Source organism: Denticeps clupeoides, chromosome 1 (genome assembly GCF_900700375.1).
Source record: "Denticeps clupeoides chromosome 1, fDenClu1.1, whole genome shotgun sequence".
Lineage (NCBI taxonomy): Eukaryota > Metazoa > Chordata > Actinopteri > Clupeiformes > Denticipitidae > Denticeps > Denticeps clupeoides.
Window position 1 is genome coordinate 10,492,242 of NC_041707.1, and position 14,060 is coordinate 10,506,301.

At 42.9% G+C, this 14,060-nt stretch overlaps 2 protein-coding genes across 12 annotated transcripts in view; one reads left to right on the plus strand and one right to left on the minus strand.

Annotated features, from left to right (window-relative positions):
• The window catches only part of wdr43 (WD repeat domain 43), a 28,622-nt gene extending 21,601 nt beyond the window's left edge, over positions 1-7,021 (minus strand). Inside the window, exons 1-14 of one of the 2 annotated variants that reach the window (XM_028978105.1) lie at positions 6,734-7,015; positions 5,619-5,753; positions 3,713-3,834; positions 2,814-2,934; positions 2,619-2,737; positions 2,378-2,480; positions 2,236-2,300; positions 1,860-2,037; positions 1,690-1,776; positions 1,484-1,609; positions 1,216-1,362; positions 1,033-1,119; positions 896-927; positions 749-812 (exon numbers count right to left, since the gene is read on the minus strand). In XM_028978105.1, the coding sequence (XP_028833938.1) occupies positions 749-812; positions 896-927; positions 1,033-1,119; positions 1,216-1,362; positions 1,484-1,609; positions 1,690-1,776; positions 1,860-2,037; positions 2,236-2,300; positions 2,378-2,480; positions 2,619-2,737; positions 2,814-2,934; positions 3,713-3,834; positions 5,619-5,753; positions 6,734-6,982 (1,635 nt within the window). In that variant the 5' untranslated portion in view covers positions 6,983-7,015. Of the gene's footprint in view, positions 1-748; positions 813-895; positions 928-1,032; positions 1,120-1,215; positions 1,363-1,483; positions 1,610-1,689; positions 1,777-1,859; positions 2,038-2,235; positions 2,301-2,377; positions 2,481-2,618; positions 2,738-2,813; positions 2,935-3,712; positions 3,835-5,618; positions 5,754-6,733 lie in introns of both variants that reach the window. The other variant, XM_028978112.1, reaches the window with a different exon arrangement.
• Positions 7,022-9,904: 2,883 nt separating this feature from the next.
• The window catches only part of arhgef10 (Rho guanine nucleotide exchange factor (GEF) 10), a 42,843-nt gene continuing 38,687 nt past the window's right edge, over positions 9,905-14,060 (plus strand). For 5 of the 10 annotated variants that reach the window (XM_028975210.1, XM_028975166.1, XM_028975239.1 and 2 more), the window contains exon 1: positions 9,905-10,083. The gene's annotated coding sequence lies outside the window, so the exon portion shown is untranslated. Of the gene's footprint in view, positions 10,084-10,683; positions 10,862-14,060 lie in introns of all 10 variants that reach the window. The other 5 variants (XM_028975174.1, XM_028975186.1, XM_028975195.1 and 2 more) reach the window with 3 other exon arrangements.

Here is a 14,060-nt window from a genome sequence, read left to right on the forward strand (position 1 = left end):
CACGTGGTTATATTGACGTAAAAATGGAGAATACATTTTGAGGAAAGCATTGCAGAGAGTCTGTATTGTACAAATTTAGACCCAGTGTCTAGATAACGGCAATGAATTAATATATATGTTGGATGTGACCGCATCTCATGAAGATGAGTTTGTAGAACTTTTTTTGCACAACCAATAGAATCAAAGCAGGAAGGGTTTGGTCTGCCCCTTCAAATCACACTCACAGACACAGAGCAGGAATGATATTATTAACCTTCAGGAGTTTAGAAAACCCACGCCTATATTTTGCATTTAAGTCCCACGGAAAACGTCGCACATATTCCTGGAACCAACCAGGCAAGTGTTTCGGATTCGGCACTGACAACCGTTCAAGCAGCACGCAAAAAACACTCCTGGATTTTTGAGAGGAAAGGTAAATCTCACAGCGAGCGTGTTGTCTACCCGTGCTCTGCCTCTCTTCTGCCTGCAATCTAACGCCATAGGGGTCAACAAGGCTCCAGTATTTCACTCACTTTGCACATGCGTAGTCCCACATCAACCGAAGGAGCAGAGTCTGGTTGCAAAATCACGACGTTGCAATTTATAAAAATCGCAATTTCGGTTTGAGTTTGATATATAAAGTTCAGCCCTACAATCAGATCATTTAGAACAACTACATTTTTGGCCTATATCACTGAATCCATTTACATTGCATGTCCACTGTAATGGTCACCTAGAATGAAAACATTAAATAAATAACCACACTTACTGATGAAAGGTAAGATGTGTGTTGTGTCAAAACAGCTTTGAGCCACTGCACCATAAATATGGCCCTGAAGAAGGATCATTTGAACATGAACAAAGGCACAAAGGAACAAAAGCAGCACTTTTACTGTTTTATACAAATTTCACTTACGAGTTTGGATTCCCTTGCATTCTTGTTGAAAGCTAAAAGAATAATAAAAAGACAGAATAGCCATTATTTGTTGCAAGCTGAATTCTTCAGATTAAGAGTGATTTTGCACCCAACAGCTCAAGAAAGGAAACACTCACCTCTTCAACCAATGGTAAAATAGCAGGAAGGGGTAAACGGGCTACTGTATTCCTTATTAATGTTTCCTTTCGGGTCTGCAAAACTTTCTGTAATATGAATAATAAAAAGGTCAGCAACTAATATATTTAACCCAATCTTAGCCTTTTGGGTTAAAGACGACCATGACAAAGACCAAGACTCACATTGAGAATGGTGTTGTCTTTACTCTCCAGCCCCTGCACCAGCAGCACTGCAAAGCTGTCTGTCTGAAGAGAGGAGACGCCCTTTCCAGGACCCTTTCCTTCAGCTGCAGAAAGTTCAACCTGTTCCAGACGCTCTTCTATAGTCATCTGCACACCAATAAGATAGTCAAGCTCAGTGGAACATGATTGGCCACAGAAAACCACTGTGGTATAATGAATAAGATTGAGCTTAAAGCAAAACAGTTGATAACAAAGGGAGGGGGAATACCTCTGTGCTGCTGGGGCCTTTCTTCCTCTTCTCTGGTTCACTTGGAGTTGCTTTAACTGGTGCCTGATGCCCTGGGAGCCCAGGTACCAGAATCTTGCTCTTCTCATTAACTACTGGGGTTTTTACCTAAAACGGACCCATTCAGTTTTTCTGTGCTCAAACAGATCCTGACGCACAGAATATCATCATGTATATATCATAAATACCTTGGTAATTGCAGTGTCTATGGAGAGGGAAAGTGTGGCGCATATATCCCGGATGAGGCAGATGTGCCTCTCTGATGTGTTTACTGGCTGCAATCACACAAAAACAGTCTCAGCTCCCTAATCAGCAATAAGAATTAATTTTAATAGTTTTTAACATTGTAATGGCTCACCGCTCTTTCTATAACAGGCTGCAAGTGGCTGCCATAGGCAAGCAGCACATTTTGTTTGTCAGAGCTGAGTGTTGCTGCCAAGAGAGGCACCGGCACCGGGGTATCTCCCTCACTCGCCTTTGTCCCAACCCCAGATACCTGCACCGAACAGACTGGGGACAGGGGCTTCTTACACGGCCTGATGTGAATAGAGGGTTTAAAAAAATTAAAATAAAACTCCATTAATTTGGATACACTGTTATATTCCAGGAAGGTGTTCCAGGACTTCTCAGATAGCTTGGTTAACTTGACTCTCAGTAGAAATGTAGGTAAAGGGCCTTGCTCAATTGAGAAATCCTGCTTTGTGAAACACCCAAAGGTCTAGAAAAGTACTAACCCATTAAGAAAGTGCTCAAACAGATGCAGCTGTCCATCTTTACACACCACTGCTAACCGCATAGGCTGAGAATGCAACAAAACACACAACTGCATTAATAACAAAGTACAAAAAAAAACAAAATTATATTACATTTACTCACCTCCTCTTTACTGTTAGAAGTCAGCAAATCAATATGCTTGGGCTCATCTGTTAAGGTGAACGACACCACCGAGTTCTTATCCTTCCCATCAGTCCGCACTTGCCTAGCAGAAAAAAAAAGGAGCACTGAAAAACCTTCACAAATTACATGTTAAAAAGAGAAACTACCGGTCAGAAACTTGGTGAAGGGCTGCTGACAAACTATTATTAATTAAATGAATTATGTATGCAGACTCACTCACCAGACACTGAGAAGTCGGTCGTGAACTGCCCCAGACAGGAAGTAGAGCCCATTGCTATCTGGGGGTCTGGTGGTGGCAAAACACAGGGTCGTAACCATGGTGGAGTGACCTGTGAATTTCTGAAACATAGTGAGATGCAGAGTGAGTGGAGAAGAATGAATGAATGAATAAAGTTCACAAATGGTACAAACTTACCCGGTACAAAACCTTGGTCTCCAACTCCCACATTTTAATAGCCATTCCAGCCGAAAGAAGCCATTTTCCATCTGGACTCACACACAGACTTGTCACAGAGGTACGATCTGCCTTCCATTTACTGCGTGGAAGCACAAACACACACACACTTAATCCTGACAATTCCCAGCTAAAACTAGTAATGCTTACTATAAGAAATCATAAGAGAAACAAATAATAAGAAAAAAAAAACACGTTATAGATACTGTCGTCAACATCAAAGTAGGGCTGCACGATTTGGGGAAAAAGACATATTGCGATTATTGAGATCAATATTGCGATATGATAAAGGACACTTGCTTGTACATCAATGAAAAGTCGCAAACTAATAGTGAAATGTTTAATTTCAAAGTGAAACATACAAACTACTTATAACAACCTGAAATGCCCAGTGCTTTCAAAATACAATATTCTACAAATATAAAATAATCACAAAAAACCCATATGTCTCCGAAACAAAAGTCATGTGACCAAACAAGTCACATCCGACTGAGATGTGAGACTTCAGTCAGCTCGCCAACTTTGAGAGAATGAGAATGGATCGGCAACATATCCGATCCAATCCATGTACTAATCATTTAAATCGCATCTTTTTGCGTTCATGTAATCGCACAGACTGACATCGCGATTACGATTGCGATTAGATTAATCGTGCAGCACTACATCAAAGTGTGAAAAACTGAATGTTAACAGTTAGGCACTAAATTGATATACTGACAAATGCCTAGATGCATTACACTAATATAACACTTATCAAGAGAAGTCCAAGCATTTACAGACATGGTCCCCTTGAGCACTGGCTTACACATCAGGTAAAGCCGTAGTGGCCATATGTAATTTGCAGTAGCTGGTAGACCCACCACCGTGTTTTGCCTGTCTGCAGGTCCCACTCTGCGATGTGTGTATCATCTGAGCCGCTGTACAGAACGCTCTCCTCTGGATGCCACTGTACACAGTTCACCCCGGCATTGTGGCCCCCATCCTATGAGAAAACAGAGCACAACATTTATTTATTTTTATTTATGAAATATCCAAAACAAAGAATTTAAAAAAAAGATAATGATACAAATAAATAAAAATAAAATGAATTCAGCACTTTTGTTTTTGTTCCCATTTTTCATGAGCTGACCTCAAAGATATGAAACATTTTCTACTCTCAAATGATGTTCACAAATCTGTGTTAGTGGGCACTTCTCCTTTAATGAGATAATCCACCCCACCCCACAGGTGTGGCACATCAAGGTTCTTATTCGATTGCACAGGTCTGCCTTAGACTGCCCTCTAAGGAAACAGACCCCTAATCGGAAGTTTGCCTGTCTGAATCCTGAGCCGCCATGGTGCCACTGAGTAAAGTATTGTCCCCACAGACTGCTCCCCAGGCTGCCAACTGATCACCAAGGGTGATGGGTTAAACGCAAAGACCACATTACACTGGCTGCTGTGCTGCAGTTTCACATGTGACAGCTAATCACTTTCACTTTTAAAAGGTAAACATTGGGTTGGGGGGAGGGGACACTTGCCCGGCCATGCTTGTTGAAAATCATTGTAGTCCGCTGCAGATTTCCGTGAACCAGATGCAAGTGAGCACAACTTTTTTTTTTTTTAATCCAGGTCTTCCCAATCTTTATTTATTTAATACATTTTATGTAGGTTTCAAAGGTGAAACACTTATTTTACAAATGGAACTATGTGAAACATTGGGAATTTGTTCTTTGGATGCAAAATTTGTTTTTGTTGTTTAGCGGTAAATGTCCAAGCACTTTTTTGAACAGTGATTAAATCTTTACTTTATAGACGCTTTTATCCAAAGCGACTTATAGGAGGAAGACACCAGCAATTCTTGTTCGATTTCTATAGATAAATGTGATGATAATAATAATAATAATAATATCATCATCATCATTCACATTAGCAATGTGATTATGTATTTTATACATCCAGTCCATAATCCCATTTTTTTTGGTGAATAAATATAATGGAAAACAATGAAATTCTGAAGAATAGACATGGAAAACATTAAAGTTGATTTCATAAAATCCTATGCACCATAGAGTGAATTTTTGTTGCTTTATGAAGTTCTGCAGCTGCCTCAGCACAATTACAACAGTGTTATACACCATTGCCATATGTGTAACATGTTTGCATTATAGATCAGGTTGGAGTTTGGGTTCACAAGTCAGCATCTTCACAAAAGGGGCAGTGGTGGCCTAGTGGTTAAGGAAGCGGCCCCGTAGTCAGAAGGTTGCTGGTTCGAATCCCGATCTACCAAGGTACCACTGAGGTGCCACTGAGCAAAGCACCGTCCCCACACACTGCTCCCTGGGCGCTTGTCATGGCTGCCCACTGCTCACTCGGGGTGATGGGTTAAATGCAGAGGACAAATTTCACTGTGTGCACTGTGTGCTGTGCATCACGTGTGACAATCACTTCACTCAAAAAAAAAAAAAGATATGCTTTGCAGTCCACACAAATAAACAAAGGGTTCCAGAGTGAATTTGGGTCTCCTAAAATGCCATTTCCAGAAGGCATTATCTGATAGGAATATTCCTGTTTTATAGAAAAATGTTATCAGGATGGGTCCTAACTAGCTGCATAAATGTGAGTAGTGCTTGCAAGTGGACACTCCCAGTATGCTGAACTGCGCTGGGACATCGAGCTCTTGCACACATTCCTCAAACAACGACAGATTCCATACAGTCAGCTTCATACAAATGCCAGAGCAGCCTGCTGAGTTCATGGAGCAAAGGGGCCAAAATGACACCTTACCAGTGTACATTGAAGCGACCCCTTCACAGTGCTGTAGATGAGGATGCTGCCTGTTGCTGTACCCAATGCCAGCAGGTCCGGCTTCTCTGCAGTCTGTCCCGCCTCGGATTTCCTCTTTTTCCTCTGAGGTCCCTCCTGTTGGAACCCGAAGAGAACGTATGTCACTTAATATTCAGAGGACAAAATAAATCTACAATACTTCCATTAGAAGTGCATTCTTTAAGGCTACAAAGTCATACTGTGTGTATGATCTGACTTTACCAAAGCGACGTACAAAGAGAAGACACCAGCAATTCTCATTCGGTTTCCATAGATTGTGAGTTACAAAACTAATAGCCCTGATAAGGCCTAACTTGTCAAGAATAGAACATGCTGCCAAAATCAAACATTGTTACTAATTACTATAAAATTGTAATGTCCTATAAATTTTGCTTAATTAAATAGCTTGTTGGTTATAATGTTCCTCGTTGGGGGAAACTTGTTTGTAGGAATACGAAAGTAAACGTTTTGCCAGGGTAATATGGCTACTTCGACGAACAAATTAACGCAAACTATCTGCAACGTTGACAATCAATAAAATACCGGCTGAACTAAGAAAACTTCACCTGCATGGAGGAGGAAACACAGTAATGGCCAACAATACTTAAGTTTACGCCAGAAAATCCTTCCAGAATCTATTTACACAACTCCGAGCACCACGTTCGCCGCAAGTGTGGCTCGTGTGCTCATTCCTGCTAACGCTAGCCACCAGCGATTTAGCTAAAGCAACGTGACGTCAAACTAAAACCTCCCGCGCCAACAAACTAAACAGCTAAAACAACGCGGCCAACCCATTACGCGCAACGCGTGAAAAGCAGCTGTCGGGATTTCTCGAAGAAAGGCCGCCGATGGCGTCTTAGTCGCACATGTGGGACAGGCAACATGTGCGTCCCACCGGAGGCAGCGCTGCTGCTAACGGGCTAGCCGACCAATCCACCAACTCGGGACTCACGGCAACGCGTCTGCGGCGCCCGATCGTGGCGGGTCACCGCGGCCGTGCCGTCACCACGACGCTGAAAGAACCAGGAGTTTGTCCTTGCTCAACTTTACGCGACTCGGCAGCGGAACAGACATACCTTGGTCGTCCGGCATGGTCCCCAAACTATGCACGTACAAGAGGCACTCAGATGGGCAGAAGGCACGTATTCCTGGTGAAGGGTTTTACTGTCCGCGTTCCAAATGCGCAGCCGGCCGTCCTGTGCACACAGTGCCAGGTACTGGTGTGATTTGGGGGAAAAAACGCAAGGCAACATCAGCGACGAGACCCCTCCGTCGGCCGCCATTACTGGAGCTGTGCGCACGTCTGCGTATTCGACCAGACGCATGGCCCAGGAAACACGTGTTTCACTACAGCGAGCAGGCTCCTTTGCGGCCCAGCCTCATGAATACCCATTTGTTCCTGTCATAGTTCAGGAGGCGTGGCCAACACGTGGCCAGCCAATTACTTGTAAGGGGGAAGGTCTACACGGTCGGAATCTTCAACTGCGCACGCGCAGAACCGATCCGTGGTTACGCGTGAAACATGAATACTGATTGGAAGTGAAAGTGAAGTGATTGTCATTGTGATACACAGCACAGCACACGCCCTGGTAGGAGCACAGCTGAGAATGGCTGGCCAAAAAAAGCTCGTCTCTCTAGTAGCCAATCGGAATTTCAGCAATGAGACTGACAGCATTTGTTGTGAATTGTGACACACAGCACACAATGTCAGGGTGGTAGTAGCCTAGTGGGTAACACACTTGCCTATGAACCAGAAGACCCAGGTTTGAATCCCACTTACTACCATTGTGTCCCTGAGCAAGACACTTAACCCTGAGTTGCTCCAGGGTGACTGTCCCTGTAACTACTGATTGTAAGTCGCTCTGGATAAGGGCGTCTGATAAGCACTGTAAATGTACACAACGAAAATAGTCCTCTGCTTTTAACCATCACCCTTAGTGAGAAGTGGGCAGTGTGTGCAGTGTGTGGGGACGGTGCTTTGCTCAGTGGCACCTTGGTGGATTGGGACTCAAACCGACAAGCTTCTGATTACGGGGCCACTTCCCGAACTGCTAGGCCACCACTGCCCCAAATTGATATTTAGTGTATACAAGTTATGTGTACAGGTTACCTTTGAAACATACCTTTTTGTAACCTAAAACCTCTAACCCCACCATTGTGTCCCTGAGCAAGACACTTAACCCTAAGTTGCTCCAGACGGACTGTCCCTGTAACTACTGATTGTAAGTAAGGGTGTCTGATAAATGCTGTAAATGTAATGTAATTGTTTTTATAGTAACTCCAATAATGATGAAAACTATGTTTTACTTTGGAGGTGTACTGTTTGGCCTTCTAGAACCTGCAATCCAAAATACTTTACTTTACTTTACTTTATTTAGCAGACGCTTTTATCCAAAGCGACTTACAAGAGGAAGACACCAGCAATTCTCGTTCGATTTCTATAGAATATTGAGTTTACAAACTAAGAGCCCTGATAAGGCTCAAACTTGTCAGTGAAGAGCATGCTCAGAGATTGTTAGGTGCTAGACGAAGAAAAATTATAATGTATTTATATATTTTTGTATTGTTTGTGCAATGTGTACGCATGTGCGTGTGTAAGTGTTAGATTTGACTGTAAAAAAATAGTTGTGGGTTCAAATCCTACATTGAGCAAGGTGCTATCTGCACAAAAGGGGTTGTATAGATAAAGTATGATTAAGAAAAAGAACAATTGTATGTGAATGTAGGCCTATGGCAATGCAGCACTTACAATAAATTTACAATCAGTAGTTACAGGAACAGGCCCTCTGAAGCAACATGGGGTTAAGTGTTTTGCTCAGGGACACAATGGTAGTAGGATCTGATCCTGCGTTAGTGGCAAGTGTCTTAGCCACTAGGCTACTACCAACCTGTACACGTACAATCGTAGGAACAAGTCATATAAAAAAAATACATAAATCACTTGGCTTTATTGCTCTGGTTTGAATATGATGATATTTATGTATTTAATAGGCTATTTATTTCAGGTAATGTCATTTGAATAAATATTTCACAGGACATTTATTGAATTATATGTAATATTTTTATTTGCGAAACCTTTCAGAAGTACTTTGTGAAGCGACTGGGTGCATTTCAATTGTTCTATTAATTCTGACACTTTATTATATTATAAATAATAGGTATATCCCCTTTAACTGACAAATATCTATATTGTAATAAAATACATTTATTATGATTTGCTTGTGAATTATTTTCCATCTTAGTCATCAGGAGGAGCAGCGAGAGCGTCAGATGCCTTGGAACTTCTGGTTCTAGCAAATTAAAATTCTTATAAGACAATCCACAATGTAATCCAGCAGCACGTGTCTGACTGTCTCCTCACTATCACCAGTTTCACCAGGTAAGATGAGCATGAGAAGATCACGTGATATAAACACCTTTGCCACCTGCTTGCTGAGTACACTACATCCATAGTAGAGAATAAGAAATTATTATTTTTTTTTTTACATTTTCTCAGCAGTGACAATCCGTCAGCTCTTTATGTTTCCAGAGGCCCACAGTGTAGTGAATGAAGAACACCTCTCTCTCCAGCAGGTGGCGCTAAACCATAAGGAAATTCTGTGCGAGAGCAAGCCCAGGACCAGGGTGGGCCACATTTATATTTATATACACACACACACACACACACACACTTCCATCCTTATAAATAACTACCACAGTGTGCAAATGGAAATACTTAATAGACCGCGGTCGATTTCAATGATCAAGATCAGGAGTGGGATGTGGAGACATCTGCGGGACCAACACATTCAACTGTTGACCGTGAAATTCACACACGATTGTCAAAATCAACGTCGTGCTTTCATTCGGCCTGAACTTCCCACGTGATTTGGGTGTACAGATGCATATGCAAATTACTCTAACTCTGCTGTACTTTTTTGTTGTTGTTGTTGTTGTTGTTGACATTTTTCTGCTCATAGTGGGTTTACTTTACATCAATCATAAATCACATTTTAACCCGATTGAATGTCGACGGCGCGCCAAGTTGCCGCAAACGCAGCCCGCGGGCAGCGCAGCGCAGCGCCACCTCACAGGTCACGTGCTGCGCCGCGGAACGCGCGTATTCCTTCCTCTCCGCGAAAGCGGAGGAATGTGACTGAGGTCAGAACTGGCCAATCAGAGCTCGACGGGATCTCTGTCCGCCAATGACTGAGCGGCAGGAGGTGAGGTCGCGGAATGGATCGTCTTGCGTTTGGGAAAAGCTGGAAAAGCTGCTCTCAGGGAAAAAATGGGAAAGGAGCAGTAATGCCAAATGCCGTCGTTTCGGCCTGTCACGTTTTTCTTTCTTTTTTTTTTTGTTGTTGTTGTTCTAGGTGAACAGCATTTCACTTTTTTTCTCCTCCTGGTGTAAAGTAGCTGATATAACTTTCAGGTAATCCGAGGGATGGTGAGTGTATTGCGTTTGTAAACTCTACAGCACCGTTTGTTCACATTTGATTCCAGCGTGTAAAACGCGTTACACTGTCAATCTGAATTTTATCTGCAGTGTGGCTGCACTTATTTTCAGATTTTGACCGCAAGTATAGCGTTTTGTTTTGTTTTTTAACTTTAAAAAAAATACATTGTATATAGCGACGGGTGACAGTGTCACTCCAGACCATAAGCAGTTTTTATTGTATTATTATTTTTTCTGCCCTGACTGCAGATGCTTCGGGTTCAGTTTAGGATCACCTCTTTAGTAGCTGTATTCGTGTATTAATTTAGTTCTGCAGCATGTGAATGCTGAACCTCATCGTTGAAGTTGAGCTATTGTCATTTTAGTTATATACAAGTTAGACAGTTCAAAGCGAAACGGGACTTACTGAGGTCCTGACATAGTTGAAAGGGACTTACTCCCATCATGTCCCTGAGCGTCTCCAGGGGAACTGTCCCTGTAACTACTGACTCTTAAGTTGCCCTGATACGGACGTCTGATAAGTGCCACAAATGGAATGTAATCCTGATCCATGCTTCAATCAGGGACGTCTCCTTCTTTTCATGTCCAAAGGCGCCGGTCCACGTCACGGAGACTCATTTCGTGTCAAACTGAATGTGCCCGTGACCCCCAGAGGTGACCAGACACATGCCTGCACATCGCAGCACATGCCTGATGCTGACGTTGATTTCCGTGCTCATCCTGCATGCTGGCCTTGGTGAAGGGTTGTCAGCAGCGTACTGCTCTGTATGTATGTGCTGTTATATTTATTACCTGCGTATTTCAGCATGGCTTTTCTTTTACGACAATTTCCTGTTTAACTATTTTCTGCTGGAATTCTAGAGTTTCCAAAACTGTAGTGGCTCAGGGAGAGACTGCCCCTAACATGTGTAAGATATGGTCAATACTTTGGTCAATCCGGGCTTTTTTTTCTGACTCCACGCCGGTCTAATTCACTTTTCAGCAGTCTGGCAAAAAGTGAACTTGTTGGAAGCTGGCAGGATCTGTACACATTAGGGGTCATTTGTTTAGCAAATCTCTGGGCTGCATGGCTTTGACATTGGAAGGCCTCTTCTTGATGTGAAGATTTCTAACATGAAGGCAGACTCTGATTTTGTTGGTAATTATATGGTGCACAGAACTGGATTTGCTGGTGAAAACACTAGTATTAAAACACACAAAAGCAGATTAAGTTAGTAGCACATTGTTCCGATTTGACATAATTCATGACGTCCCATCTTTCTAGTGAGTTCTTTGAACCAGGTTGAGAACCTGGTTTTGTTGCAAGAGTGAAATGGCTATGTGCACTGATAATTACTAAAGCTACTCTGTGACCCTCCGTTAAGCCTGTCCAGACTTCAGGAGATTTGTGGAACGGCCCGGAGTGAATGGAAGCCGGCAGCCTTCATTTCCCAGTTAACCAGCACCGGTTTCTCCTGCTGGAATACCTCTGGAGTATCGGTATCTGTGACTGACAGATTTAAGCTCTGACTTGCAGAGTGGCTCCTTTGTTTGGTGTGACCAGAGTTGTTCAGACTCTGCAGGCATGTTTGTTCCCTTGATATTGAAATGGCTGTGGTGGTGTTAACACAGTGGGATGCCTGTGACCCCTGCACAAAAGCAGCACTCTGTCAGCGTGCTGAATCCCGTCACTAGGTTCAGGTTTTAAAATCCAGCTTTCATTTGGTTTTATCACTACTCATTAAAAAAAAAAAAAAAAAAAAAAAAAAAAAAGTGAAGTGATTGTCACTTCACGGTGCACACAGTGAAATTTGTCCTCTGCATTTAACCCATCACCTTTAGTGAGCAGTGGGCAGCCATGACAGGCCCCCGGGGAGCAGTGTCTGGGGACGGTGTTTTGCTCGGTGGCACCTTGGCGGATCGCGATTTTGGCGGGGCCGGCAACATTCTGATTACGGGGCCGCTTCCTTAACTGCTAGGCCACCACTGCCCCTTATTTAAGTGAGTCCGGTTAAATTTGGGTAAATTCTAACTGTTCAGAAGCTGAAATGGCAAAGATTGGCAAACAAGTGTCTTAATGAGTAGAAGGGGGCTCTAACAGTTTTTACTGAGATGGCTGTCCTCCGTATTCAAGCACGTACCTAATATTCATATTATTTTATGTCTTTAATTTATATGTGCAATATATGTTATCCATATACAATAAATTAATTCAGTAGTGTGGTTTTGGGTGTTCAGTAATATAAGATGTGTACGTTATGGATGATGTGTATCTTATGGGTCCATATGTTTCCCAGTATATCTGTCTACATCTAGCATGTCATCTTGTTGGTCCTGTGTGGTAGCCTCTGCCCCAGGGCTGACATTATTACAGGATTCACACCCTGTTTAATTACAGTTAGTGGAATCAGACACACTGTTGGAATGTCTATTGATTGCGCGGCCCCCGTTAGACAATGCAGCGGTGCTAACAAGTTGCAACAAAGCGAGTCTGCTTCATCCGCTGGGAGTGAATTACTGCTCTGATTCTCCTCCTGAGACATTCTGCTCGACATGCAGAAATGTGGGGCTTTTACATTCGCGCTTGTGGAGGCCGAGGGACAGATGGAGCCTTTGCAGTGTGTTTCTGTTCCTCCTCCGCAAGTTATAAAAGTGGCGTGTCCTAGCCCTGTGTCAACAGACAGTGGGGGGATGGAGTAAACAGATGATCAGTGAGGGATGGGGACAATAGAGACAAGACATTATATGAAGAAAAGACAAAGTCAGCGAGAGCAGAGATTCTACCTTCGTCAGAGCCCTGAAAGGGAGGACTGAATGTCATCCTCATTACGGCAGGCCTTTAGTGTCCCATGCATTCACCACAAGCCATAGATCTGGCCTGGGAAAATAAATTCTGAGCATGGAAACCCAGTGCCAGAAAGCCAGCATGGGCACAAACGGTTGAGCAGGTTGGCATGGTGGGCCAGTTCTGACAATTGTGTGGAAGAGTAGGAGTGGAAAGGGGATGAGGAGGCCCAGTCTCGCTGGACTCCTCAGGAAGAAGCCCATGCTTTGTTTAGGCTGTCACATTGCATGCAGAAGTGTCTTCAAGATTTTTTGCCGCTTGATCTGTGTCAGAACAGTCCAGCCCCGAACGTGCATGCTGTCAAAGAATTATTGTCCCGCGGAGCACAAACAGGCTCTTGTTCCATGGGCAGTTCTTCTGGGGCTTTTCTTTTCTTCCTTGGCTTCCATTTGATTGCGATGCCGAAGGCTGCCATTTGATTATGGATAACTTCATCTCACATGCTTTTTTTTTGCGGCCCTATTTGGAGACTGTTTTGAATACAGGATGACAAATGTCCTGCATTAACTACAAATGAGTGTTTGTTGGCTGAGCAGAGTGCAACAGCAGGCTGAGTGCTGCACCAGACCTGTAATGACATGCTTTACAAAAGTCTGTCATCACCCTTTCCTTTCCTTTCATCATGGGGGTTTGTGAACCACTCCGGCAATAGAGAGGGTCTGAAAATTTGTAAACCCGGTTGTCTGTGTCCACTTGTGAATGGCATAGTAATGAAAATTTGGGTGTGGGAGAGTTTGGGTGGAGGGTGTACAGTCGGAACAGGTGGTCATTATATCAAATCAATAAGCAGGATAATTAAAGGTGTGACATCTGAACCTCCTTGAACCTTCCTAGTTTCCTTTTTTTCCCTCTAGGGACCTTTGTGGACAAGAATAATTTTCGAGAGCCCCTCGCTCTGACACACGCATACCAATGTATTAATAATAAAAAAAAAGGGAGAAGTGACAAATCACAGTTATGGTGAAATTATTAAAAGTGCCATGCATCAATTGTTTTACAGTTTTACTGTAAAACAGCATTCATTGTATTTCATCATATTTTGTAATAGACTGGTATGTAAATACATTAGATTACGTTATACAATCACTGCGAGAGTACAAGTACTTATTACAACTAAATACAAATGATTTTCTAATCAGAAGCA